At 39.2% G+C, this 26,217-nt stretch overlaps 2 protein-coding genes across 12 annotated transcripts in view; both read left to right on the forward strand.

The window, feature by feature from the left end:
- GLE1 (GLE1 RNA export mediator) overlaps positions 1-8,337 on the forward strand; it is a 44,186-nt gene extending 35,849 nt beyond the window's left edge. The window contains exons 11-16 of the mRNA XM_006119031.4: positions 1,284-1,474; positions 2,702-2,831; positions 3,846-3,950; positions 5,348-5,430; positions 5,656-5,719; positions 7,305-8,337. Of these exons, the coding sequence (XP_006119093.3) occupies positions 1,284-1,474; positions 2,702-2,831; positions 3,846-3,950; positions 5,348-5,430; positions 5,656-5,719; positions 7,305-7,373 (642 nt within the window). The 3' untranslated portion in view covers positions 7,374-8,337. The remainder of the gene's footprint in view (positions 1-1,283; positions 1,475-2,701; positions 2,832-3,845; positions 3,951-5,347; positions 5,431-5,655; positions 5,720-7,304) is intronic.
- Positions 8,338-11,707: 3,370 nt separating this feature from the next.
- SPTAN1 (spectrin alpha, non-erythrocytic 1) overlaps positions 11,708-26,217 on the forward strand; it is an 84,698-nt gene continuing 70,188 nt past the window's right edge. For 5 of the 11 annotated variants that reach the window (XM_075905915.2, XM_075905911.2, XM_075905917.2 and 2 more), the window contains exons 1-5: positions 11,783-11,852; positions 15,019-15,069; positions 21,988-22,227; positions 22,916-23,041; positions 24,767-24,907. In XM_075905915.2, the coding sequence (XP_075762030.1) occupies positions 15,037-15,069; positions 21,988-22,227; positions 22,916-23,041; positions 24,767-24,907 (540 nt within the window). In that variant the 5' untranslated portion in view covers positions 11,783-11,852; positions 15,019-15,036. Of the gene's footprint in view, positions 11,853-15,018; positions 15,070-15,182; positions 15,312-18,923; positions 18,944-21,987; positions 22,228-22,915; positions 23,042-24,766; positions 24,908-26,217 lie in introns of those variants that run through there. The other 6 variants (XM_075905909.2, XM_075905914.2, XM_075905920.2 and 3 more) reach the window with 5 other exon arrangements.

The following is a 26,217-nucleotide window of genomic DNA, read 5'->3' on the forward strand; positions in this document are numbered from 1 at the left end:
CTGCTGCGCGAGGTGCCAACTATCAGCAGTGTGAGGCACCTCCTGCACGTGTGCAGCCCAACTGTCAACTGCTACAAAAAGCTCCGAACTGCAGCTCCGGGGATCACCCGTCACTAACAGTGGTGCACCCATGGTGGGACACACCTTAAAAAACAGTCGTTACTGTACAAGGTGAGTAACTTCCTTTTTTCACCATTTGTGGTGGTTCCAGGAACACAACCCCGATGAATGGTGAGGATTTTACTGTACTAAAAACGTAACTTGGCAAATTTGAAACAAGAATTTGCAGATGTCTTTCAGTACTCCAGCAATCTGCCCTTGCCAAATTTTCATCACTTCCCACTGAGGGGCTACTAGGGATGTAAAAGGTTAACCGGTAGGGGCTGGAGCAGCTCCCCGCCTGTCCTAAGCAGGGGGCTGCTCCAGCATTGTGTGGCCCACTGCAAGCAGGGGCTGCTCTGGCCAGTGGGAGCAGCTCCTGTGCTCCGCCCCCCTTCCCTGGCCACAGGTTACATGCTGTGGTTCCCTGGGTTGTGGGAACCCACTCCCAGGGCCCACAGTAAAGCTGCTCTGTGGGCGGGGGGAGCCACCAGCAATGTTTCCTCTAAGCTGTGCTGCAGTGCAGCGTCACAGTATGATTAATCAGGCCTACCCAGTCAGTGAGCTCCCTGACCTCTGACTGGGCAAGGCTGATTAATCATCTATGAAGCTGTGCAGCCATGCAACTTGGGCTATGTCTAGACTGCAGGCTTCTTTCGAAAGATCGCGTCTAGACTGCAGGCGGATCTTTCGAAAGAGAAATCCGCTTTTTCGAAAGAGAGCACCCAGCGAGTCTGGATGCTCTCTTTCGAAGACGGCCTCTTTACATTGAAGAACGCCTTCTTTCGAAAGAGGAACTTTCGAAAGAAGGCGTTCTTCCTCGTAAATTGAGGTTTACCGCCATCGAAAGAAAAGCCGCGTTCTTTCGAAATAATTTCGAAATCCTTTAGAATGGAAACACTTGTGTAATCTTAACTATAGGCTTTTGTAAATATTGTCTCTAATCCCTAACTCGTTTTCTTTATCCTCGAAATTTATGAGGATAAAGAAGAAGGGTTTATGGGCATCTGTATCTCTTGGGCAAGGATATGCAGATTGTATTGTCCTTCTATATTGGGTTGCTGAATGTCCACAGAATGTATGAAGAGCCTTAAGTTAAGGATATATGTGAACCAAGAAATAAATTAAATTTTTGTCTTTGAGCACTAACTTTAAGAGGTGTGTGTTTCTTTTAATGTTTTCAGAAACAAGGAGAGGAGGAAGTGGCTTCTCATCATGAGGCAGCTTTCCCAATTGCTGTGGTGGCTTCAGGAATCTGGGAATTACACCCCAGGGTGGGAGACCTCATTTTAGCTCACATGCACAAAAAGTGCCCCTACTCTGTACCGTTTTACCCTGCATTCAAGGAGGGGACTCCCATAGAAGAGTATCAGAGGTAACTTTTCCACATAGAAGGGCTTCTTTGGAGCTCTGTAAGGGCTGAGGGTACTAGCTGGTAGAGAAAGTGAAGAAATAGATGTTTTCTTACATTACCCCTCATTTGCCCTTCTCACCTCACCTTCCTCAGAGGACAATTTACTGGTCTAGTTTTGAAATATCCAATACAGAATCCAAATATAGACTAATAGAACCTTATGCTTTATGCTTGTGTTTGACATTACTTGAAAATCTGAAATCAGGCCAGGTGTGTTTAGTTTGTCTGCTGTTGTGTGGATGCTATGGTCACTAAAATATCTTGGCCCCTCTAAAAATCATGTGTCAACTAAGGCTGTGAAACAATTTAAAAAATTGTGATTAATTGTGAGATTAAAAGTGATTAATCACAATTTTAATCCTACTATTAATAATAAAATACTATTTACATTGATTTTTTGGATATTTTCTATATTTTCAAATATTGATTTCAATTTCAACACACAAAACAGTGTATAGAGCTCATTTTGTATTTTTATTACAAATATTTGCATTGGAAAAAAAACAAAAGAAATAGTATTTTTCAATTCATCTCATACAAGTATTGAAGTCTCTTAATCATGAAAGTGCAACTTACACATGTAAAGTTATTTTAGTTTACATAACTGCACTAAAAGTAAAAAAAGTAAAACTTTAGAGCCTACAAGTACATTCAGTCCTATTTCTTTTTCAGCCATTCTCTCAGACAAATAAGTTTGTTTACATTTACGGGAGATCATGACACTCTCTTCTGACTTACATCACTGAAAGTGATAACAGGCATTCACATGGCACTATTGTAGCCATAAGGTGCCAGATATATTGAACGTTCCAGTGCCCCTTCATGCTGTTCTCACTTTCACGAGTCACCACTGTGTCGTATAGCACCTTTCTGACGAGAGGACCAGACCTTTAGCATAGTTGCTCATCCAACTTTTTAATTTTCTGGTGAAGGGCTATATGTTTATCAGTGTTTGCCCTAATTGTGGCTTTTTAAATAGTATTGTCCATAATGTGCAGTATATTTGACACTGGACTACTCAGCTCAGTGTTTAATAAGTAACCTTCACATGAATTCTTGCACAGCTTCAGCAGATCCTGAGTCTTAAAGTTGAGTTGTTAAAGAAGGCTGAGAATTGAGCTCACTTTGGGAAACCAGTGAACCTGGTTTGGTGTATTCATATTAGAATATCTTTCCTCTAATACACAGGACACTTGGTTATCAAGTTAAGGATTCCAAGGTAGAGCAGCAGGATAATTTCCTGAAACGAATGTCTGGAATGATCCGTCTTTATGCTGCTATCATTCAACTACGATGGCCTTATGGAAACAAACAAGGGGTATGTAAATAACACTTAAAATGTTTTACCTCCTTTAACTGGCAGTCTCTAATCCAGCAACATCCGTTGTCTGGCAGGACCAGGGATGTTCCTGGGCTACAGAGCCCAGGTATAGGGAGGTTAGGTTGTGGAGCAGGTGGGGGGGGGGGGGGGACCGGTGACTCACCTGGGAGCCCCATGTGGGAGGGGGATACAGAGAGGTGGGTGATGCAGTGGAGAGTTCTGCCCCGTGTGGCAGGGATCCACGGCAGTGGATTCAGAGCCCCAACCCCAGCTGCTGCCAGTGAGCCCCGGTTCTCAGGTCTGGCAGTGGCAGCTAGGGAGCTCCAACTTGGGGAGCCACGGCTAGGCAGGCAGCAGTGGTGCTGGGCTGGAGCCCTAGCATGGGGCAGGAATTCACCATGGGCCATGTTGGGCAGAACCTCCCCTGGTCTGGCAAATCCCCTTGATTGGGATCAGTCAGGCCCCAAGGATGCAGAGAGAGGAGGTCCAACCTGTATTAAAAAGACTTGCTTTTAAGATGGGAACAATTTTGACTAACCTTATTTAAAATGTGGCTTAAAACTGATCCAGACAGAGTTTAAATCAGTCATTGTGAATAGAGAGAAACTGTTTAAAGGGACACTGTCAACTTGTATTTTTTTTAAATTGACAAATTGAAAACTGCTCTAGCTTTTGAAGAATTATGTTTTAACTAATAAGTCTTGAAATTGTTCTTAAAAATTCTTTTAAAAGTACAAAATAAGAGTTTGTCTTCATGTTTATACAGGTCTCTATCAGAAAATATTCTGAAAACGTACAAAGTACTGTCCCAAAGTAATTGTTCCTTAGATAGCAAGTTAACATAAGAACGGCCAGACTGGGCAGACCAAAGGTCCATCTAGCCCAGTATCCTGTCTTTCAGTAGTGGTCAATGCTAATGCCCCCAGTGGAAATGGAGAAAAATCTGGTAGAGTTTGGTGGCAATATTTTGCAATATCAAACATGTCGTGAGTACCTTTCTTGTTTCTTTAGACTCACCCTCATGGACTGAGCCATGGATGGCGCTGGCTGGCTCAAATGTTGAACATGGAGCCTCTCTCTGATGTGACAGCTACACTTCTTTTTGATTTCTTAGAGGTAAGTGATGTGATCTGGAATGAGCCTCACCAGCAAAATAAATAAGTTGGATGAATAACTAGACTTTCTGTCCCTAGGTCCTCGTATCAGTAAGATACAATTAGACACAGTGGACATCACTGTATAATATTTGTATGTTCAGAGACAGCTGCCTACAGCCATTATAATAGGCCCAGTCATTCCTCCTCTGCTTTCCCCACACTCTGAAAACATACACAGCCTTTTTCAAGAGACCCTTGCTAGCTCCCTCAGTGATATTTCAGTTTTATCTGTTTAAAAAGCCGGATTCTGACAATGCAGTGTTTAGCTTTTTATTACACTTTTACCCTTAGCAGCTGAGGCAGTTCACATTAAGCCAATCTAAATTCCTTATTTTTATTCTTCATATACTTTGCAAACCAAACTAATTTGTCCTGGCAATGGCTTGTACAACACAGTGCAGAATGTTATGCAATATGGCCATCCTAACTAGACTGCTTCACAGAACAGGTGGACTTTTACAGCAAGAAAGGGAGCGAGCTTGTGCATTAATTTGAGACTGATCCTAGGGTATGAAGCTACATAAATAAGGCACCAAGCTAGTAACTGATGAAGAATAAATTGAGGCCAGCAAAGAAGCATGAGTAGAGCACAGGTAGCCAAGAGAAGGAGTTCTGTAGAAGATCACAGGTTTAGATCAGGACAGAAATCTGCAGAGCCTTGAAAGTAGAGCAGATAATTTAATGCAGGAGAAGGTGGAAGCCACCATAGAATTGCAGGACCGCGACAGCAGGGTTGTATTGTGAGTTCAGTTTTGAATGGCTCCAGGGGAAGAGCTGAGAAGAAGCTGCAATAATCATCAAAGTGAGACATGACCAGAGAAAGAACTGGCAAAATGGATAAGGAAGAGAACTATTTTGGGGAGATATTGTTGAGCAGGAAGGAGATCTTAAAGATGGCACGATGGAATGCATGAGTGAAAGATGAGGAAACAAGATGGTGTTGATAATGATGTTGGGGTGGGAAAGAGAATGTGCTGAGCTTCCTTATCTTGGAATATATGGAATATAATTTTATGAAATATTCATAAATACATGAATATGAACAAATGTACTAGCAATCAAAATGGCAAATTGGAGTACATGTCTGCAGAAATTGTCACTAGTGACTGGGCACTTCATTCCCTGGCACTGAGAAATCGAGATATTTCTTTTTTGGTTTCTAATGATTTTGGAGACTTGTTCTGTGGCAGTCCAGATGAATTTCTAGAGTGATTCAGTTTCTAGAGTGGAGGGTTTCAGACTATAAATGAGTTATTGAGATGTTTGTATTGTACGAATTTGTAAAAGTTGTCTCTCAATTAATAAGCCCCAGTTCTGTAATCTGATTTCTATTACCCTTATGGTTTTGTCTACCAGGTGTGTGGTAATGCTCTTATGAAACAGTACCAGGTCCAATTCTGGAAGATGCTGCTACTTATTAGAGAAGACTATTTCCACAGGTATGACACCTATATAAAAATAAAGCTTATACAAATAAACTTCTGTCATTTTTTTTCAATATTAGGAGCATTTCCTCCTAGATCAGTGTTCATGAGTGTTCCTGACAATTCTTCCACCCTCCTCTACTCCAGATTTGTCATGACCTCTCCACCATGTAAATAATACATAATAATAATACAAGGGTCTTTGTGTTTTGGAGCTCACTCTTCTTAATCTCCCTGCAGGATTGAAGCAATTACCATCTCTGGACAGATGGGCTCTTTAATGCGACTTAAGCAATTCTTGGAGGTAAAGCATTCTCTTTAAATTCTTGAAAGTCTCTATTTTCCCCCCTTCTTAAAGATGTATTGTTCATTCAGCAAATCCCATGCTGGCTTTGGATTCCCAAAAGACCCATAAATATGACTTTTTGATGCATTCTCTGTTCTTATATGGCTTCTTTGTTACTGGATCTGTTCTATTATGACTCCAAAACATCTCCCTTTTCTAACTGTCCCTTCCCCCCATAAAAAAAAAAAGTTGTATTGGATGTGATTCTCAGTGGAAGTTCTTTGTTATTAAATGGTGTTCTTCTGGGATTACAGATATTGCAGTGAGAGTAGATTTACAGGTTCAAAATCCATGGCTTTACTAAGTCATTGTATTTCATAGCAACTAGGTTTTTTTGAGATGTGTATATTCACAAAGTATCTTTTGTACAGACTAGATACCATATGAGAAAATACATTTATTATCTGGCAATCTTCTTTAGAGTAGACTTTTTTGAACAACTAGGCACACAGTTGTATCTAGCTTTGTACCCATTATAGGCATCCTTCAATTTATATGACGAAAAATTTTCCAGCATTTAAAATATACATTAAAATAAAGCGTCTTGCAAATATAGATTAGCACTAATATGAAGCTAGGAGACTCTGGAGTTTGTGATTTTCTTACTTAAAAGCAAAGATTGCTGGCAATCTAAAAATTAACATTGGGGAATGTATGCAGCAAGAATTTCTCACACAATGTTGTGAAAATAAATCTTTCTTAAATTGGAGATGGATTTGTTGCTAGATTCTTGAGTACTTCTGTGTCTGGGTTCATTCAACATTTTTTTGTACTCAATGCCATTTAAAAAAATAATTTAAATTCTTCACTGGAAGAATTTTCTGCATAACTTGAGTCCACCATTTCCGTGTTGGATGCAGTTACAGGCAGTCCCCGGGTTACGTACAAGATAGGGACTATAGGTTTGTTCTTAAGTTGAATTTGTATGTAAGTCGGAACTGGCTCCAGATTCAGCCGCTGCTGAAACTGATCAGCGGCTGACTACAGAAAGCCCTAGGCAGAGTTGCTCTGCCCCTGGCTTCCTGGAATCAGCCGCTGATCAGTTTCAACAGCGGCTGAATCTGGACTCCTGGGACAGAACAGCTGGGGCGCTGCCGGGTAGGTCCCCGCAGGACCAACCCGGCAGCACCCCAGCTGCTCTACCCCAGGCGTCCCGCAACAAAAGCCTGGTCTGCTGGAGGGAGGGGAGACCAGGGAGACCCGAGCAAAGCCGCAGAGGCGCAGAGGTCCCGCCGCCTCTGCGGCTTTGCTCCTGTCTCCCTGCTGTGCTGGGGACTCCCCCCCAGCACACCAGGGAGACTCGGAGCAGCTTTTCTCGCCCCAGAGGACGCGGTGGCGGGACCGCTGCGCTCTGGGTGGTCCTGCCGCCCGCAAGCTCTGGGGCGAGAAAAGCCCCGTTCATAAGTGCGGATCCGACATAAGTCGGATCCGCGTAAGTCGGGGACTGCCTGTATTTACTTAATGAAGCCAATCTCTACTGATTGTTTGGAATTTGTTACATTGGTTCTAAATGACTTTTTTGTTTTGTTTTTGTTTTTCTTAGAAATGTTTGCAGCGGAAGGAAATTCCTTTACCAAAGGGTTCTCTGCCTTCTTCCTTCTGGAGGTCATAAATCCCATTTTCATCTTCACAGGCATTCAGAAATTTTCTGATCTGGCTTCCTGTTACATTCAGGGACAAGAATACATAGAAATGTAAACCCTACCTTTGTATTTATATATGGACACTCTGGATATTTTCAACTGAAACATTTTTTTACCTATCTTTCAACATATTTTATGTTGAATAGAAATTGGAGCTTCAGTAACTTTTCTCCTCTAATTTACTTTGCATATTATTTCATGCCATTCTGTTTGCATTTGGTTAGCTTTATGGACTCTATTGTGTATTATGGAATGTGAGAGACTCCTTCATGCCTTGAACAAATACAGTGAATCTGTCATATATAAACTAGTCTAAATACTCCATTATACTTCAGAGTTGATTAACATTAAGCAGTGGCTTTAAGGCAGAAATTTTGTTCTGATCAGTCTGTCAGTTTTTACATGAAATTGCCAATAGAAATACCTCAGTACCTTAGTTATATTAAGGTCTAAATTTAAGAAATCCTTCTGTAAAACTTGTGTATAAGTATTTTAAAGTTATTGTTTGTATTAAAGGCATTAGAGTCCATGTGAAAATTCATTTTGTATCTGACTGCCCTAAAGTCCAAAGAAGCAGCAGATGTGTTAATGAGGCTGATTTGACATCTGTCACATGCAACTTTGTTCTTAGAGATAGCAATGATCTCCATCTTTCCTCAGGGAGGGCCTTAAAATCAACAGCTCTTTCATTTTAACTTAGAAATTCTGATTTCTGCTAATGATGCAACATTCCTTATTTATATGCGTTAAACTTGGTTTTACACCTATATAGACAATATAATGGCTTCTGAAGAATAGTTCACTGTTTTTTGTTTCTTGTTTTTTTTAATGTGTATAATATTTTTACTATGCATTTCATGAAACTAGAAGGAACTCTGCACCCATTGTCCACCATATGAAATAAAGCTTTTTTTGTCTGTAAAAAAACCCAAAGGTGAAAGAGCACATAACAGCTTTGTGTCTTCATCAGTAATAATATTGTGCTATTATATGAAGAAAATAGAAGACACTATCCCCTTGGCTTATCTAAAAATGAACTGAACAATGGTATCGACCTATGTAGGAAAAAAAAGCCTTTAATTTGGACTGACATGGATTGTATTAGTTTTACTACAGTTTGTGTATGGAAGTACTGAAATAATTTCATAGTAAGAGTGTAATGGTGAATTATCGTAAGAATGGTTCATTCTAGATTCTAATTGAAAAGGATGTGAAGTTTAAAACTTTTTTTTAACCTAAAGCTGCTGCAGTTTACTTTTCTCTGCTGGTGCCTGTGATGGTGCCAAGTAAGTTTCTGGGAATCCCTAATAGATGACTACCAATAATGCGGTTTTGGGTGGTCAAGCTGATGTTATTTTTGACAGCTGGGGGAGTGCAAGTACGTCACTTGAGAGGCTATTGAAGAGGTAGCGATTATGTGCTATATGTTAATATTTTCCCCATTTCTAGTGGACAGGTCTCTATATTGTAATTGGATAGATAATTGACACTCTCTGACAGGAAGAGATTTAATATTAAATTATATGGCTAACCAGAGGGTGTCTTATTCAGAAATAGGGTGGGACAATGTGGAAACATGTCTATCATTGCACATAGTATAGCATTTCAGGTTTTGATCCAGAATCTTCCTCCACCTGCCCTCATTGCACTGCTCATGTGCTTCAACTGCACACTGGAGGGTCATATCTAGTATTGAGGAGCTAATTCATTTTGCATATTTATTTGATATTGGACCTCTTTGCTGAGTATTGACAGCCTTGTAATGAGAGCTGAACTGAGCTGGATTCCAAATCGCTGGACTGGACACCAACAGACTCATTTTTCGTAGGCCACTTAACAGCCATCATATGGTAGCCACTTGCTTGCTGTTGTCTTAGGCTCTGTTTGAATTAGGTACTAGAATTAACTATCACTCACTGTTATAGATTTCCCACAAACCAACCAGACTCTCTCTTTTTCCCCTCTCCCTTTGTATATTTGAAGACCCTTTAATTCAGAAATAGTTCAATAGTTCAGGTAAAAGTTGTTCTAACAAAATGAACAGGATTTTACATTGTCATATGTTACTGCATTTTTTTCACTGAGACCTCCAAAAATGTCTTGAATGAAGAGCAAGTTCTGAGAGAGAGGAAAACAAGTAAAATCTCATTACGTGATCTGTATGTATTTGGGAAATGACCACTGAAGCAAAGATTTTCACAAAACACTGCTACAAACACTGCTCTACAAAACACTACTACAAACAATACTTAAAGCAAGATTTTGGGCATATAAGATGATCTACTGACAAAACTTATACTACAGTGTTTAATATATATCTATATAGCTTAAATTTTATATCTTGAACTTTCCCAGGAAATGCATGGGGAAAATTCCTAGATAAAAGAAGAAAACTATTTTTTTAAAGTTTGATTGCTTGGAGTTGGTAATACTGATAGCTGTTCTAGATATAATGTTGTTAAAAGCATATAGGAGGAAATTGTCAAAAGTGCAAAGAGCAATAAGGTACTCAAGATCTAGTGCCTTGTAAAATTTCTTCCACTGTTCCAATTTATTTAGTGTAGCATCTATTCTTTACAATGCAATTAAATACATTTCTCTTCATTCATTTTTACTATCTAATGCTTACTCTTATGGCCATCTTGGATAATGTTTCTGTTTAATACTGAAAATATTGAATATTTTGGTTTAATATTATAGATTTTTATTGTATGGATCATGTTTTATGACAATATGCAAGGCAGAAAGCTTTGTATATTTTTAGTTATTTGGGGATATTGATGACGGTGCATGCTTTTATAAATATCATAAGGATGTTGAGATTTTCTGCCTTAGGTATAAAAAGGCTTTTGCAATGGATTGCCATGATTTTTGAAACTATATTTAAATGCAGCAATAAATGTATTTTTAAAAATGTTTCCACTTTATGTAATTAGCATAATCAAAATGTAACCCATACTTTAGGCACTACTAGAGACAATTATGAGCTACCCCCAAAAAGGTGGTAGCTCATTGGATCTCGTGATGTCTAAGGTAAGTTTCTGTTGCAACTGCTTTTACTGTTTGACAATTTGAGTGTTGGCCATTTTGCCCTAGTCCAGGATATTTAGAGATCATCTCAATGCAAAATGTAATGGCATGTATTTACATAATTCCAAATGCATGTAAAGGATTTGTTTTAAGTACATATACTGCATGTTCATTTAAAATACGGTGGAAATGGGAAATCTCAGACGTGAAATACTGTTGTACATTGAGGACTTGATTGGATTTAAATTGCTGTGACTCATATTTCCTCTGTTGCAGTCCTATAGGTATTGATGCAATGTCAGTAGAAGATTTTTGTTTTAGCTTAATTGCTTTAACAACCTTCACAGGAGTTGAAAGAAAATGTATGTTTGTGTTTTTAATAAAGAACAAAACCTCAAAACTCTGATCCCATATATTAACTGACTTACTGGAGCTATCTAGCTAAAAATAACAGAGAACAACATAGTTTACAGGGTATAATTACAGCATCAAATGTTTCTATTAAAATGAGACTTTTTTCAATTGTTGCTCTGTGTACCAGCTTTATATAAAAAGAAAAACCTCTCAGCTATGCAAATGCTCAATATTTTGAAACGGATCCTTTTTACCTTGCATAGGAGTCTAAAATGTAGACAGTTTGTATCTTTAACAGTAATGCAAATTGAAGGTGCCACTGCACCTTTTAGTTGTATTATAAAAATCTAAACTTTGCTTCATGTTCATTTTTATTGTAAATTAAAAGTTTTTATGTAAACATTCTGCTTTTTTTTGTTCAACTTTACAAGTGTGTGCTACAGGCAGGAACCTGAAAGTGAGGGACTAAGAGCATGAAAATAAACATTCCCCTGATGGAAAAAATGAATGCACCTTTTCAATTATCTTTTGTTTTAAATCTTTCCTTATAAAGTAAGCGACTTCAGTAGTCTCCGCTCAAATAATACTCGGATTTTGAGGGGATGCCATTCAATGGGAGGCCTTACAATCGTGTGAGATCGCTCTGTCTGTGCTGCAGGGAACGCGGGCTAGAAACTGAGTTTGTGGGAAGTCCAAACCGCCTGTTTGAGCAGCCCAGGCACCGCCCGCAGCCACTGCAGCTTTCCCCTGCGCCCAGCAGAACAGCCTCCGCAAACCTCTCCCAGCCTTTCGGAGCCTTTCGGATTTCTCCGTACTGCGGGTGGCGTCTTCGGCTTCAGTCGGCTATTTCCGTGCGCAGGTTCTGAAAGCCGTTGCCTCAGCGGGGTGGGGCCCTCGCTCTTCGGTTGAGTCCGGAGCTATTCGAGTAGTTCCGTAGCTAGAGACCCGTTCTGCGGGGTTGACGTCATATCCGGGCCGCTCCTCTATAAAGGCTGGAGCTGGGCGGCGCGCGGGGAGTCTGTCGGGAGAAGAACTGTGGGCCGTGGACTCTTCCGATAGACTTGGTGAGGTCGGAGCGCGGGGCTGGTTCTCTCTTCGACGGTGCGAGGGCTGGGCGGGCTGCTCGAAGGCGAGCTCGGCTGGGTTCTCCCACGGTTCCCCGGGTCCTTTAGCCTGCAGAAATGTAGCGCGCCCCTCCCGGTGGGTTTTACGGGCGTTGCGGGCGCAGCCCCGTTACCCCGGCTTCCCTGAGGCTCGCTTTAGGGCGGCCGAAGGTTGGGTGGGTAGCGGTGCTGGTTCCTTCTGTGGATGCGGGAGCTCATCTGGGAAAGCGATGGTGCCTCGCGACACCGCCCTGCCTGCCTTCTCGCTTCCCCGGGGCTCGCCCCCGGCAGGCGCGGGGGATCCGTAGTGATACTCGGCTTCCCCGTGAGGGATTTAGCGCTTTGATAGTCTCTCCCCTCTTCTCCCAGGCTCGCTGCTTGACACCCCAGTGAACCTAGTCTCTGCAGAGAGACGCTCTTTATTCTCTCCCCCTGCCGTCTTTCTGGGCTCGCTTGAGTATAGGCGAGCTCAGGGTGGAGTAGCAATGCAGGGAGCGGTTTGCGTTTCTGTTGCTCTTCCCTGATGGGCGAGGGAGGTTGTTTGGCTGGAAGACCAGAGGATTCTTGTGTGGGAAAGAGAGCGAGGCGGATCCGCCCTGTGTTGCTCTCAGCCGCAGTAGCAGGAATTTCATTCACTGCCCTAAGGAGGGAATAACCACGGTGATAAATAGCAGTGCCAGCAAATCTCCCCTCACTCCCAAAAAAAGAGTAAGGGAGCTATGCTTCCCCCCGAAGCAATCGTCTCAGCCTAATTACTGCCCCCCCTTTTTTGAAGAAAAATCTGGAGAGAAAAATTGAACACAGGCTGTGAATGTCTCGAATGACCCTGTCAATGGGTTCATTTCAGAGCAATGGCTTCCCTAAGCATTCACAAACCCATCCACTGTCCAAGGTCAGGAGACACAGAAAAGTCAATGAGAGATTCTGTATTTCTAGGTGGTGGCTGGAGAATTTATTGACCAAGATAAATATGTATTTTTAAATAATCTTGGTCTTTACTATATGAGGCAAGTTTTAATTGCTTGATTGAAGTGCACACAGGAAAATCCTTCATCCTAACTGGAAGAGGCTTTTTAAAAGCCTTACAATTAATCTCCTAAAATGATTGTCCCCTTCCAAATGTGTGACTTTGCAAGACTTGAGATGCCTGACATAATGGGGCCTGGAGGGAGGAAGATCATGTCTCTCTTTACAATCAGATAAATCAGGATTTTGCTTTTCTCACCTTGTTCCTGCAATTACGGAACATAACATATTTCTGATAAATCAAGAGTATGTCAGCCATGTTTGTTCTGTTTTATGCATAGTAAAAGAAATACATGTTGGTACTAATGTAATCGTGTTAATATTTAAAATCATCTTTATTTGGTATTTCAAATGTCCATGTGTATGCAGCAGAAATGTTACAGTAACTTTACTCTCCAGTCAGGATTCTTTAATTAAATCATTCACTGAAAAATTGTATCTTAAAATATACATGGTTAGTGAGCAACTTGTCACTCGGTTTTAAGTAGACTCGGGAAGACAGTTGTGTTGATGTGACAAATGGTATGCAGGAAAAAACCTCCCTGGACAGTCTCCTGCATTTTTATGGGATTAACAAATCAGGCTTGCTGTGAAATTTGTATTGAGCTCACAGGGTATTTATAAAATGTGTTTGGAAAAGAATGAAAAAAATGATTAAAAACTAGGAGGCTTTGTAAGTGGAGCCACTGGACTGTGTAAAATCATTGAACTAATAAGAGGTTCAGTAGTGCTCAGAATGGGGTAATTTAATTCCATTTCTGTTGTAAGAGAAATCTTACCTTTGGAAAGGTCAAACCAAGTTTCAACAATAAAAAAAGAGATAGGTGTGCCTCTATGATCTTCATAGTAGCTGAAATGAACAAACACATTTTATTTTACCTTTAAATTTGGTATTAACCCCATCCAACATTAAACCTTGTTTACCATCTGTCCCGATGCGCAAGCAAGGTAAGAACAGTCTCAGTCTTTTCAGACGGTTGCACCTCTGGGTGTTGCTCATATTTGCAAGTTGTCAATTTTAAAACTATCCCTTTCATCGCTTCATGAAAATAATTTTAAAATTCTTTATTGCCTTAATTTCACCTGTCAGACCTTTGTATACTATTCATTTATCATATATTTTTGGATAAAATATGTCTTATTCTTGGGATGTGAATTGCTTGCTTTCTCGCTCACCAACCTAAGGCAAGTAATTTTAAGATGACTTTTTTTCCCCTGATACAGTAGTTTTTGTCTCCCTCCCTCTAACGTGTTCCTGGACCGGTCACAAGAATAATGGAGTGGAGCATATTGCAGATGTCTTTTGAGGAAGGCTGTCAAGTGCAGTACTGCACCATGGGCTGTTGCTGACCATAGATCAAAACAAAGTGACAATCTGACTTCTTACTACTGTAATGGATTTGCCCTAAACGATGATAATGCTGTGCTAGATATGCACTTGCTTCAGAACACACAGAGGCACATAACTGCAGTTGTCCATATATAGGAACATGGATTGCAGTATACCAATGGAAAATGCAAAGCAGAGGATGCAGGGAACTGAACAGATTAAAATTCAGTGTATCAGCCATACTTACTAATTCACTTGTTCCTTGAACAATCATCCCTCCCCCCAAAATAGTTTCCGTCACGTATTTTGTTTACTCGCACATATTTTACATGGGATGTGAATTTAAGTATTCTGGAGGAGATTTTATATATAAAGCTTTCTCTTTAATCATGTTGTTTTCTGAGACTGTATTTAAAATCACCCAGTCTGATGAATTTGTGTGTGGAAGTGTAGATTACCAACTGAGATTACTTTCTTTTTTGCATTATTTTCCTTTAATTTTGGATATGGGAAATTGTGTGCATCCTAAGTCAATTCTCAATTGTTTTAATTACAGTTGATAGATATTCTTAACATTGTTGCATGGGGAGAGTGTTGTGCGTGCAGCAGCTTACATAACAATCATTCCAAATTACATGTGGTGAAGAAAGGAAGTGGAAGTAGAAAGGTGTGATTTTGAATGTATATTTTGAAAAGAACTGGATTTATTTGACTTATGTTACTACATTTGTAGATAGTGGTATGTTATCTTGATTTCCACCTCCCTTTTAGACTCTACATTCCTCCATCATGTTGTCATCCTTTCGTAAACTCAAAGTCCAGGTATTTTACAAAATGCATGTAGTAGAGCCACTGTTTCTTCATTTGCCTGCCTTTGTTGCAGTGATGACCTATTTGTACTAAAAAAAAAAAAAAAAAAAAGTCTCTTTAAGAGTTATGTATATATAATATAGAATGTTACAATACAGCATGACGGATACAGCAGTAGCTTTTTGTACTCTGTGGAGTGGAGACTGCTAATTTTTTCCTGTTTCAGGCTTCCCATTGTCTTCCTGTGATGCATGGTATGTGCTCATTGTTCTGTTCTGTCTGATCATAGCTCTGTCTATCTACTTTTGTTGTGGATTAACTTTTATAAAGCTTTATTTTGCTTTAAAGGGCTGTTGGCCAATAAAATACCTTTCTGAAAATCTACTGTTCTGTACTATGTAATGTAAATTACTGTCAACTAAAAATGGTTATTGTTTCCTGTTCTATCAATATATACAGTCTGTGTAATCGTATAATTGTAGGGTAGCTACTGTAGTGCGGGTTTTTATTTTGTTTTTTTGTAAAATGGTAGTCGTCATAAATAAGACCAGTGTACAAAACTTGAGCTGGGTATAAAGACAAACACAGTCTCTCTTATTATGGGAGTAAAATAAGTATGTTTTTATAACTGAAGTAAAGTAAAAAGTGATAATTGTAAGAAAATATTAAGAAATAAGTTGGAAGGTAAAAGGCTATTTATACAAGAGAATCACTGATTCTCACCTCTGCATTTCTGGCTTTTGATGCAATGCAGTCAAGGTAATTTGCTTTCTTATGAGCTTTGATGCAGAGTGCAATCCCTGCTGACCTCTGCATAGTTACGTGAAAGGTCTGTGATAGTTAAAGAGTTTAACTTAATGAACCATTATAAGTGATTAAATTTATCTATTTTATATACATCTTCAAATTAAAAGTGGCAAAATCAAAAACAAACCCTTTAAGACTACCTTGTATTCTTACTAATGTACAATTGTCAGTGCCCAAGCCCTGAGATCATCTGTCCAATGTTTTACTCCTACACAAGTTTCATTTTCACCACTCATTTTTTATGCACTTCAGTTTCTTATGTCCAGGAATTGTACTATTTAATCTTCTACTTGATTTTTTTTCTTGTTCTGTTGTTAGTCCATACTAATATGCGGCATTAAATGAGTTGATTTTAAACATACAGAAACTAAGACATTTGAATTTATTACTGCAACACTTTGCTTCACAGACCCATTTTTGCTTCTGCATTACAGGGGTTTCTAAACATTTGAATGGCTTTTTTTACTAGTGTCTTAAAGTATTGAGGTAGAGATGTAGCCGTGTTAGTCTGGGGTAGCTGAAGCAAAATGCAGGACAATGTAGCACTTTAAAGACTAACAAGATGGTTTATTAGATGATGAGCTTTCGTGGGCCAGACCCACTTCCTCAGATCAAAAAATTGAGACACAGTAGGGTTTTGTAACTGAAATTGCACCCTCAGTTGTAGTTTTGATATTTTGTGGACTTGAAAAGATCCTTGCCAACAATAATAAACCAAATGAATGGGTATGTATTTCCTTTTTTATAGCAGTGTAAATTTTAAAAAAATCCATAGTTGTTTTTTTATATAAGGCATGTTAAATTGCGTTTAATCAACTAATTGACGAGTCAGTGGAATTTCCATAGGCTAGTAGATAAATGGGGGAAACTAGAGCCACAGCGGGGTTAGCTCCTGGTCCTGGGAGCTAACCCTGATGCAGCTTTGCCTTTTAAATGTATTCAGAGCTGATAGGCTGTTAATAAATTTAAAAGGCTGAAGTGTGGTGGGGAGGACCAGGTGCGATCCAGGACAGCTGATTTCCGGCTTGTGCCCAGCTCCCTCCTCCCCCCCCCTTGCGTTTCTGCTTTTTAAATATATTTAAGAGCCCAGTGGCTCTGAAATACATTTAAAAAGCGGAACTGTGGCTTCTGGGACCAGGCATGAGCCAGGAATCATTTGATTCCTGGCTCACGCCTGGTCCCCTGCTATGCCTCTGCCTCACCTGCCCTCTGCGGAGATAATGCTGTGGGGAACCAGCTTTTAAGATGCCTCCCCTCAGCATCAGCTCCTGCTCTCCTCCCTCCTCTCCCCCCGGCTGCCTGTGATAGAAGCAGCAAGGTGGGGGGGAAGCAACTAGTCAAGTCACTACTCAGCTATCTGATAAGCTTATGCTTATCGGATAGTTGACTGGTCGCTTCCATCCCTAGTATGAGATGCTTTAAATCTCGTCATCTTTATTGCTTTTCCAACATAATATAGGCACACAGAATTTTCTTCAACGACTTAAAGAGCCCTACCATACTTCTTTCCAGAAATGCTTCTCCCTTATCCATCTTGGATAATTTGGCACTGGCTGTTGTCGGAAGATAGGTTATTGGGTTATAATGACCTTTGGTGTCTGGTCCATTGTTGCCATTCTTATGTTCAAAATAGGCATTATAAGGTGCCTTTCATTGTTCAAACTTTATGGCTGTTTGGCTTAGTGAGTCTCTAAAATGTTTAGGGAAGCCCTGACTGGAACAAGTGAAAATAAGATGTCGACATATTAAAATTCTTTCCCCAGACCTGAAGAAGAGCTCTTTGCGTTTCAAAAGCTTCTCTGACTAACAGAAGTTGGTCTAATAAGTATTACCTCACACACCTTGTCCCTCTCTATTTTAAAATTTACATTGAGGGAATATAAAGCTCTTACTACTTATGTGCAATATTTGATTTTGTTTAATGAGAATCACCACTTCTCTTTCCTCCTTAAAGGAAAAAAAGAAAAGCCTGTAATAAAATAGCTATGAAAAATAACTTAATATTTGCATGATTTTTTTTTTAAAAAGCATCCGGTACTACCAAGTTTCTTTTACCAGAATAGGAGGGCACTATATTGTTGCAAGCATGCTCACTATATGTATAATAAACATACAAGTGGTTATTTTAAGAGGTGGTTACGACTTTATTATATTCTGAAAGTACTGATCATTACAATGCCTAGGTGTTTTTTTAACCAATTAATTTTGGTAGATTTGGGTAATTATAAAAATGGTATTATGGTAAGATCTTGTTTACAGAATTTGAGTACATAGCAAATTTTTACAGCCAAGATTTAAACACTGAAAACATGATTTAGAAATGAAAATGCTGACAGTCATTAATTATATTATCCAACTATAATTCCTGCTAACCCATCTAAATACAACTGCTTTCCATGGCTGAATGATGTTGCTGACATTACTGTTGCATTGTTGTATCTATAAATATCCACAGTTGAATATTCCCATTCAAATGCTTAGCATGCCTCTAAAAAAACTGTAGACTAATCCTTGGCACGCAGTGCCTTTGAAGCGGTCTGGGAGTAATAGATATTTTTGTTTCAAATTTCATTCCACCCATTGGCCATTGCTGTCTCTTTTTAAAACACAAACTATGATTATAAATTGAGAATTTAAGAGTAAATCTGAGACAAAGTAGCTTTAAAACAATTAACTTGCAATCATTTCGTCGAGATATTGACTGATTTATAGTTTTTTAAATAGTTTCACAGTATTTAAGAATAATGGGAAAAGTATAAAAAATTTAAAATGTTTTGTGAAGATGATCTATGCCACTTAGGAGCTATTTTTCTGATATTTTTAGCTATCAGGAAAACTGAGGTTTTCAGAAGGAAATAACCTATTTATTTCAGACAGCCTCCGTGAACAGCCTCCGTGAACAACCTGGAACTTTCTGTGTAATGTCTGACCTTATCAGCCCAGTGCAGATTGCAATAGGAGGGGCTGGTCTCTGCACTTATAGCAGTCTCAGGCAGCTAGCACAGTAATGTGTGGAATGTGATGTCTGTAAGTACAGTGTTTAAGAATGAAGTCAGTTATCTGGTGTCAAGCTAGTAATGTGAGTACATCTAAATTATACAGTGTTTAAGTGGATTTTTTTAAAACAACCTTAAGCTGCTTTTATAGCTTTCCTTGTTTGTACTGTTGTAGCCCTTTATAGAGAGAGGGAGATTTTGAAACTTATTTAACCGCAGAAGGTTTAGAAACAGGTTAATGAATTACTCTTTGACTCCAGACAGGGTTACTTCAATTTTTAAATGAAAATACTGAATGCAGACTGCATCATTCTGCAGCATTGGTGACTTTTATGCTCAGAACTCCCTAGTGAATGCTGATAACATTTTGGCAGAACAGAGGTATGCTGACGTCAGCTGATTTGCTGCAGGAAAGAACAGTCCATTATTACTAGACCAAAGCACTTCTTGTACAATTGACTTGATCTACTTACTGTAGTTACAAAGAGCCTTTTATTTTGCAAATTCCAGCAAAAAGACAATTCAATTAACAAATTAAATTACAAAATATATTTCCTATTTTTAAATAGGATCCAAACTATTTTAAGTTACATATACAAAAGAGTAAAAACTGGAGCTTAATGAAAAAAACAAGACTTAATATTTTCCAGTAGTATAAATAACCAAAATAGGAAGCTGTGAGATGAAAATATAGATGAGCAGACACAAATAGGATTCAAACACTTTCCAATCCCACACCTCTAGAGCAGTTTTTTAAAAGTAAGTAGATTCAATCATAGCTAGAAGTAGATAGTACAGGATAAATGCATTTTAGTAGTTTATATTCTCAACATGTCATCCCTGTCATAGAGTGTAAACTTGAAAGAGCAACTAGTTTGTCAAAAAATTAACCTGTAGTTGAGCTGATCTTACGTTTGAGGCTGATGGTTACATCAGATTCAGATTTGCTAATCAGATGTGAGGCATAGCCATTTTTATCAGATTGAAATTTTGAAGTGCATGCAGACTTTTTCACGTGCTATCTATCTCACTTGGGAACAAATGGATAAAACACCCATTTTTATTACTTAGAAAATGAAAGCACAGCAGAATTTCTATCCTCCCACTTTAACTGCCGCAATGCAGCTGGGCCTCAGAGTTCACCAGTGTAACAACTGCTGCTGAAATGGCTGTCTTACAGCAGGGTGTGACTGTGCTCAGTGTTTTGGAATGTGTGAATTTGCCCATGTGTGTTCCTTTCTATCAGATGCTCTCTTTCCAAGTGCCTGGAATCTGAAGAGGAAATAAGACAAACATATTTCCTGCCTGTGGAATTTTGTATGAAACCATGAAACAGATGCTTGTCTAATTTAGACATGCAGCTGGATAGAGATTAAAAATTCCTCATTCAGCAGCATCTTAGAGATCACCTGTCTTTCCCTGCATATAATTTTTCACTACTTCTTTCATAAGTGATGCATTCTGATAACTGTTTAATGTGTATAGAATTTACATGATTAATAATAAAGGGAGATGTACATGTAAATGTGCATTAAGATAAGAATTTACCTATAAACTGTGAACCCTGAAAAATTATAAGAACAAAATGGTAGTTGCAAACATCTCCAGGAGATGTTTCCAGTTAAACATCTCCAGTTAAATGTTTAACTCTATTAGATTTTAATGCCACTGACTGTAATTAACAGAAATTTATTTTTGGTCCGATTTGTCCTTAATTCTTCTGTGCCATCAGAGCTTTTGGTGTTGGAGGATCAAGTTCCCTCTTTATATTTACATTTTGATGAAGCTATAAAGAAGCAAAAAGGAGGGAAACATTTAATGGAAAGTGCCTGCAGAAGTGTGTAATAAAAATGGTTTTCAGAATTCTTTTTGCAAAAGGACTATAATCAAGATATACAGTTGAGAAGGATAATTGACTAAATCCTACTATTTTTCTTTCTCCCCCAAAAGGCCACTGCTGTAAAGTTCAACATGAACTTACTGCATACTGGTTTTTGAAGTCTTATGTAAAATAGAAAGTTTTGTTTTATAAGGGTGGGTGGGCGGGGGTGGGTGTGGGTGTGAGAGAGAGACAGACAGACAGACTGACCATGGATTGGCTAAAAGGCCTATCTATAAAAAGAAATAATGTTTGTTAGCCTGTTTCTGTTATTGGATTTTAAACATTTTTTCCAGTAGAAAGAGTGACACAGTTTCCTCCCCATGTACTTAGCTCTTGTTTTATTTTTTTTTTATCAGATACAACCAACGGTACTATGGCCATGTTGGATAATACCTTATATTGCTGGGTAGATTCTTTAATTCTTCATTCAGGCTTTTAATAAAAAAAATACAGGACTATGTAGCACTTTAAAGACTAACAAGATGGTTTATTAGATGATGAGCTTTCGTGGGCCAGACCCACTTCCTCAGATCAAATAGTGGAAGAAAATAGTCACAACCATATATACCAAAGGATACAATTAAAAAAAAAAAAAGAACACATATGAAAAGGACAAATCACATTTCAGAACAGAAGGGGGATGCGGGGGGGGGGGGAGAGGAAGGTAAATGTCTGTGAGTTAATGATATTAGAGAAGGGGAAGGGTAGATGTCTGTGAGCTAACATTAGCTCACAGACATCTACCCTTCCCCACCTCTAATATCATTAACTCACAGACATTTACCTTCCTCTCCCCCCCCCCCTGCATCCCCCTTCTGTTCTGAAATGTGATTTGTCCTTTTCATATGTGTTCTTTTTTTTTTTTTAATTGTATCCTTTGGTATATATGGTTGTGACTATTTTCTTCCACTATTTGATCTGAGGAAGTGGGTCTGGCCCACGAAAGCTCATCATCTAATAAACCATCTTGTTAGTCTTTAAAGTGCTACATAGTCCTGTATTTTGTTTCAGCTACACCAGTCTAACACGGCTACATTTCTATCACTTTAAGAAAAAAAGTGGTAGTTCAGTCTTTTTATTGGATTTTCCCTTCTAATGCTTTCTCGCTAGACAAGTTTCTTTATATAAGAAACATTGTAAGTAAACCATGCGTGAGAGAAAATAAACTTTCCTTACTCAGACCTTTGCATATTTGCTATTATTTCTTCTTAGAAGCAAAGTTAACTCAAGTATTTTGACTTTTAGAAAATGGATCCAAGTGGTGTGAAAGTGCTGGAAACAGCAGAGGATATCCAAGAGAGGCGCCAGCAAGTTTTGGACCGATACCACAGGTTCAAGGAATTATCTACTTTGAGGCGCCAAAAGCTTGAAGATTCCTACCGATTCCAGTTTTTTCAGCGTGATGCAGATGAGCTGGAAAAATGGATCCAGGAGAAACTCCAGATTGCATCCGATGAGAATTATAAAGACCCAACCAATTTACAGGTACGTACTATTTCTGTGTGTCCCTCATTTACACCCCTGTGCCATTCACCTCCAAGCATAACAAGTTTGGTCCGTGGAATAAATACAACAAATGTAAAAGTACAGAAATAATAGTGATGAAGCTAAATGCAAACATTTAAAATTCTGCAAAGTGGTTCAGCAAACTGGTTTCTAAATTGATATATGTAAATGGAGTATTGTAATAATGGATTAATAAGCCTTATTAGCCCTTGAGGGAATGAAATGTCAGTACAGCCTTTATTTTTTTGAAACCATTGGACACATCAGTTATGTGAGTAGATTTCTATAAATTTATTCTCTGTAAAAACTACATAGACAGAAAGTAATGCTGTGTGAGAGGGATTGCCTCCAAAGTATTTGAACACTACAGATAAAATAACTGAAATGGAGATTTTTGAATCCACCCATGAAATATGATACAGCTTTTATTTCAAGTGTGCTGCTTTACTGTATGTGACTGCTACTACAAGTGCAAAAAGTAAAAGAAAAGAAAACACGGCCCCCCACAAGTGCATGCACACTTTTTCATGTGCTATCTATATCACTTGGAACAAATGGATGAAACACCTATTTTTATTACTTAAAAAATGAAAGTACAGCGTTTGAGGGTGTGTGTGGATGAAAGCAGCTCTCCAGATTTTAGTTACCTTTAATATTTTACTTTCAGGGAAAACTGCAGAAACACCAAGCCTTTGAAGCTGAGGTGCAAGCCAATTCAGGGGCTATCGTTAAACTAGATGAGACTGGAAACCAGATGATTAATGAAGGGCATTTTGCATCTGAAACTATAAGAGTGAGTGTTAGAAATCTTTGTTTTCTACAAGCTTTTTTCTTCAGTGTACAATAGGCGCTTTTTCTCCTTTTCCTAAAAACTTTCCTTCTAAATCTCCCAAACTGTGTATTGCAGCACCAAGTCTATTTTTAAAGCACTTGTTGCTATGCTATATTATCTACAAGTTTTGACACATCTTGGCTTATTATTAAAATAGCTTTCTTTGATCTAGGGGATGTAAAATCCTGTTTAATTGGCAAACTAGATAAACCTATTGTTTAACTGGTTAGCCAATTAAAAGAAGGTGTCCCAGTCCGAGCAGCCCCTGCCTGCAGGATGCCTAGGCCCACTGCAGAAGCTGCTCCAGTTGGGATGCTGGAGCAACACCTCTCTGTGATGGGCCACTGGTTAGAGGCAGCGGCTCTGCAGAAACAGTGCTGGGGGAACCAGCTTTTAAGCTGGCTTCCCCCAGCACTGGCTTCTGCTCTCCCCAGGCTGTGATATAGAGGCAGCAGGGGTGTAGAGGGGAAGGAAATGCAAGTAGTTGACTCCACTACTCTCTTATATCCCTATTTCAAGGTCTTTGTTAAGTTTACATATGAATAGTCAAATTGATAACTAATTTGTAGACATCAATGTGGACAAATGTTTAATAGAACAAATACATTTTCCAAATATTTTAGTTTTCTTGTCACTTCTTAAAACAGCTCTGAAAGGTAAAGCTTTTCAAAAAAAAGAGAAGTTAGTGACATGGACTGTCTTTTCACAATGATCAAATTTGCTGATTAATTTTGTTAAATTTCTAATGTACAACTGAGCTAAGGGTTGAGTTTTGCAGGGGTTGAATGACTACTTTGTGTCATTATTTTAGAGTACTTTTTATAAATTATGCGTACTAGCTTTAACCATCTCATTGCATAAGGATATTTTGGTCTTGTAATTTATCCTTAACAAATCTAAGAAATTGCTTTTCAAATAAGTGATCTTATTCCTTTAAAAATATTGAAAATCCTGGTATGTGGTGATCAATGTAAACTTCAGTTTGTGTTCTGTTTGGAATGGTAACCTGTTTGTTAATGGTTTAGTCTTTCACGCCATACAGGACTGCACAACGCCCAATAGTAACAGCTACTCAAGTTGGGTACCATATACGAGTAGGTGAATCTTTGACTATGCAATGCTGCTGTCACTTTCTCTTTGAATGCCTCTTCCTCTTTGATGGTTTGCAGCGTGCTGTTGGACAATGTTAGAGATTCAAATAGTGTGAGATTCTTCTCTTCTATTTAACCTTCATAACTGAGCATATTAAATACTTGTAATAAGTATGTATCCATTTGTTAAATTTCCAAAGCTACTCTACTTGCTTTTCATGTTTTAAATCTCAATGTGTGTAGCATTATAAGTAATGGGTGGAACAGCTATTTTCCTATTTTGAAATTTGTGTGTTTCTTTTAATTTCTATTAAAACATTATAGTGAGACAAGGTGGGTGAAGTAATATTTTATATTGGACCCTATTGGTGAACGACAGAAATTGTTGAGTTACGTGGAACTCTTTTTGAGATCCTATGACTCTACACATTTATGTCTTATTAGTTGATAGAGTTCATCCATGCTTTACCTAGTATAACCTTCATGAAAATAGGATTAAAATGGAAATTGCTATCATTTTAGGAGAGGAGAAAATAATTGCGTTACATAGTTTCATTTTTTATGAAATAGTATTGTTAACTTCTGCATCTTTCAGATTCGACTCCAGGACCTTCATCGACTCTGGGAGCTGTTGCTTGAGAAGATGCGTGAAAAGGGAATCAAGTTGCTGCAAGCGCAGAAGCTGGTGCAGTACTTACGAGAATGCGAAGATGTCTTGGACTGGATCAATGACAAGGTATATTATGGTTAAAAGAATATCCACTTGCATCATATAGCCTTTACAAGATTCAAGTTCCATTGAAGAGGTTTGTGTGGAGCTATTTTATCAAAACATGCTATCTTACTGTGCAAAAGCATCATGTGGCTGCTGTGATTTGTGTGCTATAAATGGTAAGTATACAGTAGGGATGTTAGATATTGGGTAATTGAGTAGTTGAGTAATCTCATGAATTCTTAGCAGTTACTCCATTATTTTATAGTCCCCAGGTGGCAACCAATGTGCTCTGGCCACACTCCCAGGGAGCTCCTGCCACCTCATGCTGCTGCCTCTGTTACAGAGGTAGCGGCGCAGGGTGCCCAGCGGGAGCCAGTCCGCAAGGGGACCCAGTTTAAAACCCAGCTCCCCATGCAAATGGGCTGCCTGCCACTCTGTGCTGCTGCCTCTGATACAGAGGCAGCAGCATGGGGTGTCAGCAGCCCCTGTCCATGGTGGGTCCGTGCTCCCCACAGACGAAGGCTGCTAGGTGGGCAGTGAGGCTGCCGCAAAGAAACCTTTGTCTGTAGTGACCTGGGCTAACCATGGACAGAGGCTGGTCCGGAGCAGCCCCTGTCTGCAGGGGATCCCAACTCCCCATGTTCAGAGGCTGCTGCCAGGACCAGCCTTTGTCCATGGTGGGCCCATGCTTTCTTCACGGCAGCCTCCCCTGCCTTCCTCCCTGGTGGTGTTGCCTCTGGCAGGTGGCATCACAGAGCTGGTGCTGGGGGGAACCGTTTTTAAGCCAGCTCCTGCTTCTGCTCCCCCGCCCCTTGCTGTCTCTGATACAGAAGCAGCAAGGGCGGGCGGGAAATGCAAATAGTCGAGAAGATTAACCAATAAGCCTATGGCCCTTAATATTTCTCAGTCAGTGAATGTACCTTACCTATGTTGTAAAATCTGTGGCCCATAAAAGTAAGATTTTGTGAAACTATGCTTAAATGGCCTGTCTAGCCACTGAAAAGCGTATCTGTACCTGGAATAGCTTTAGGAAACCATTGCAAGAGACCAATTAGCTTTTTACCTCTGAACATTTGAGGAAGCAGAACCACAATGCTAAAGTTTAAAAGCCACAAAACGATCAGTTAGGTTTTCTTAATGTCTTGCTGTTTTGTGGCACTTGTGGAGGTTGGAATTGTAAATCCTCCATAACTGCTAATAAATATTACAAAATATTTTTCATAAAGCTGTCCCACATTAAAATTAGCCAATCTGGCACTGTCAACTTGAAATCCAGTTAATGCCAAATACAGGAGTTACAAATAATTTCAGTCATTATATATGCCCCCAAT

The sequence above is a fragment of the Pelodiscus sinensis genome, chromosome 23, assembly GCF_052426305.1.
Source record: "Pelodiscus sinensis isolate ZL-2025 chromosome 23, ASM5242630v1, whole genome shotgun sequence".
Classification (NCBI taxonomy): Eukaryota; Metazoa; Chordata; order Testudines; family Trionychidae; genus Pelodiscus; species Pelodiscus sinensis.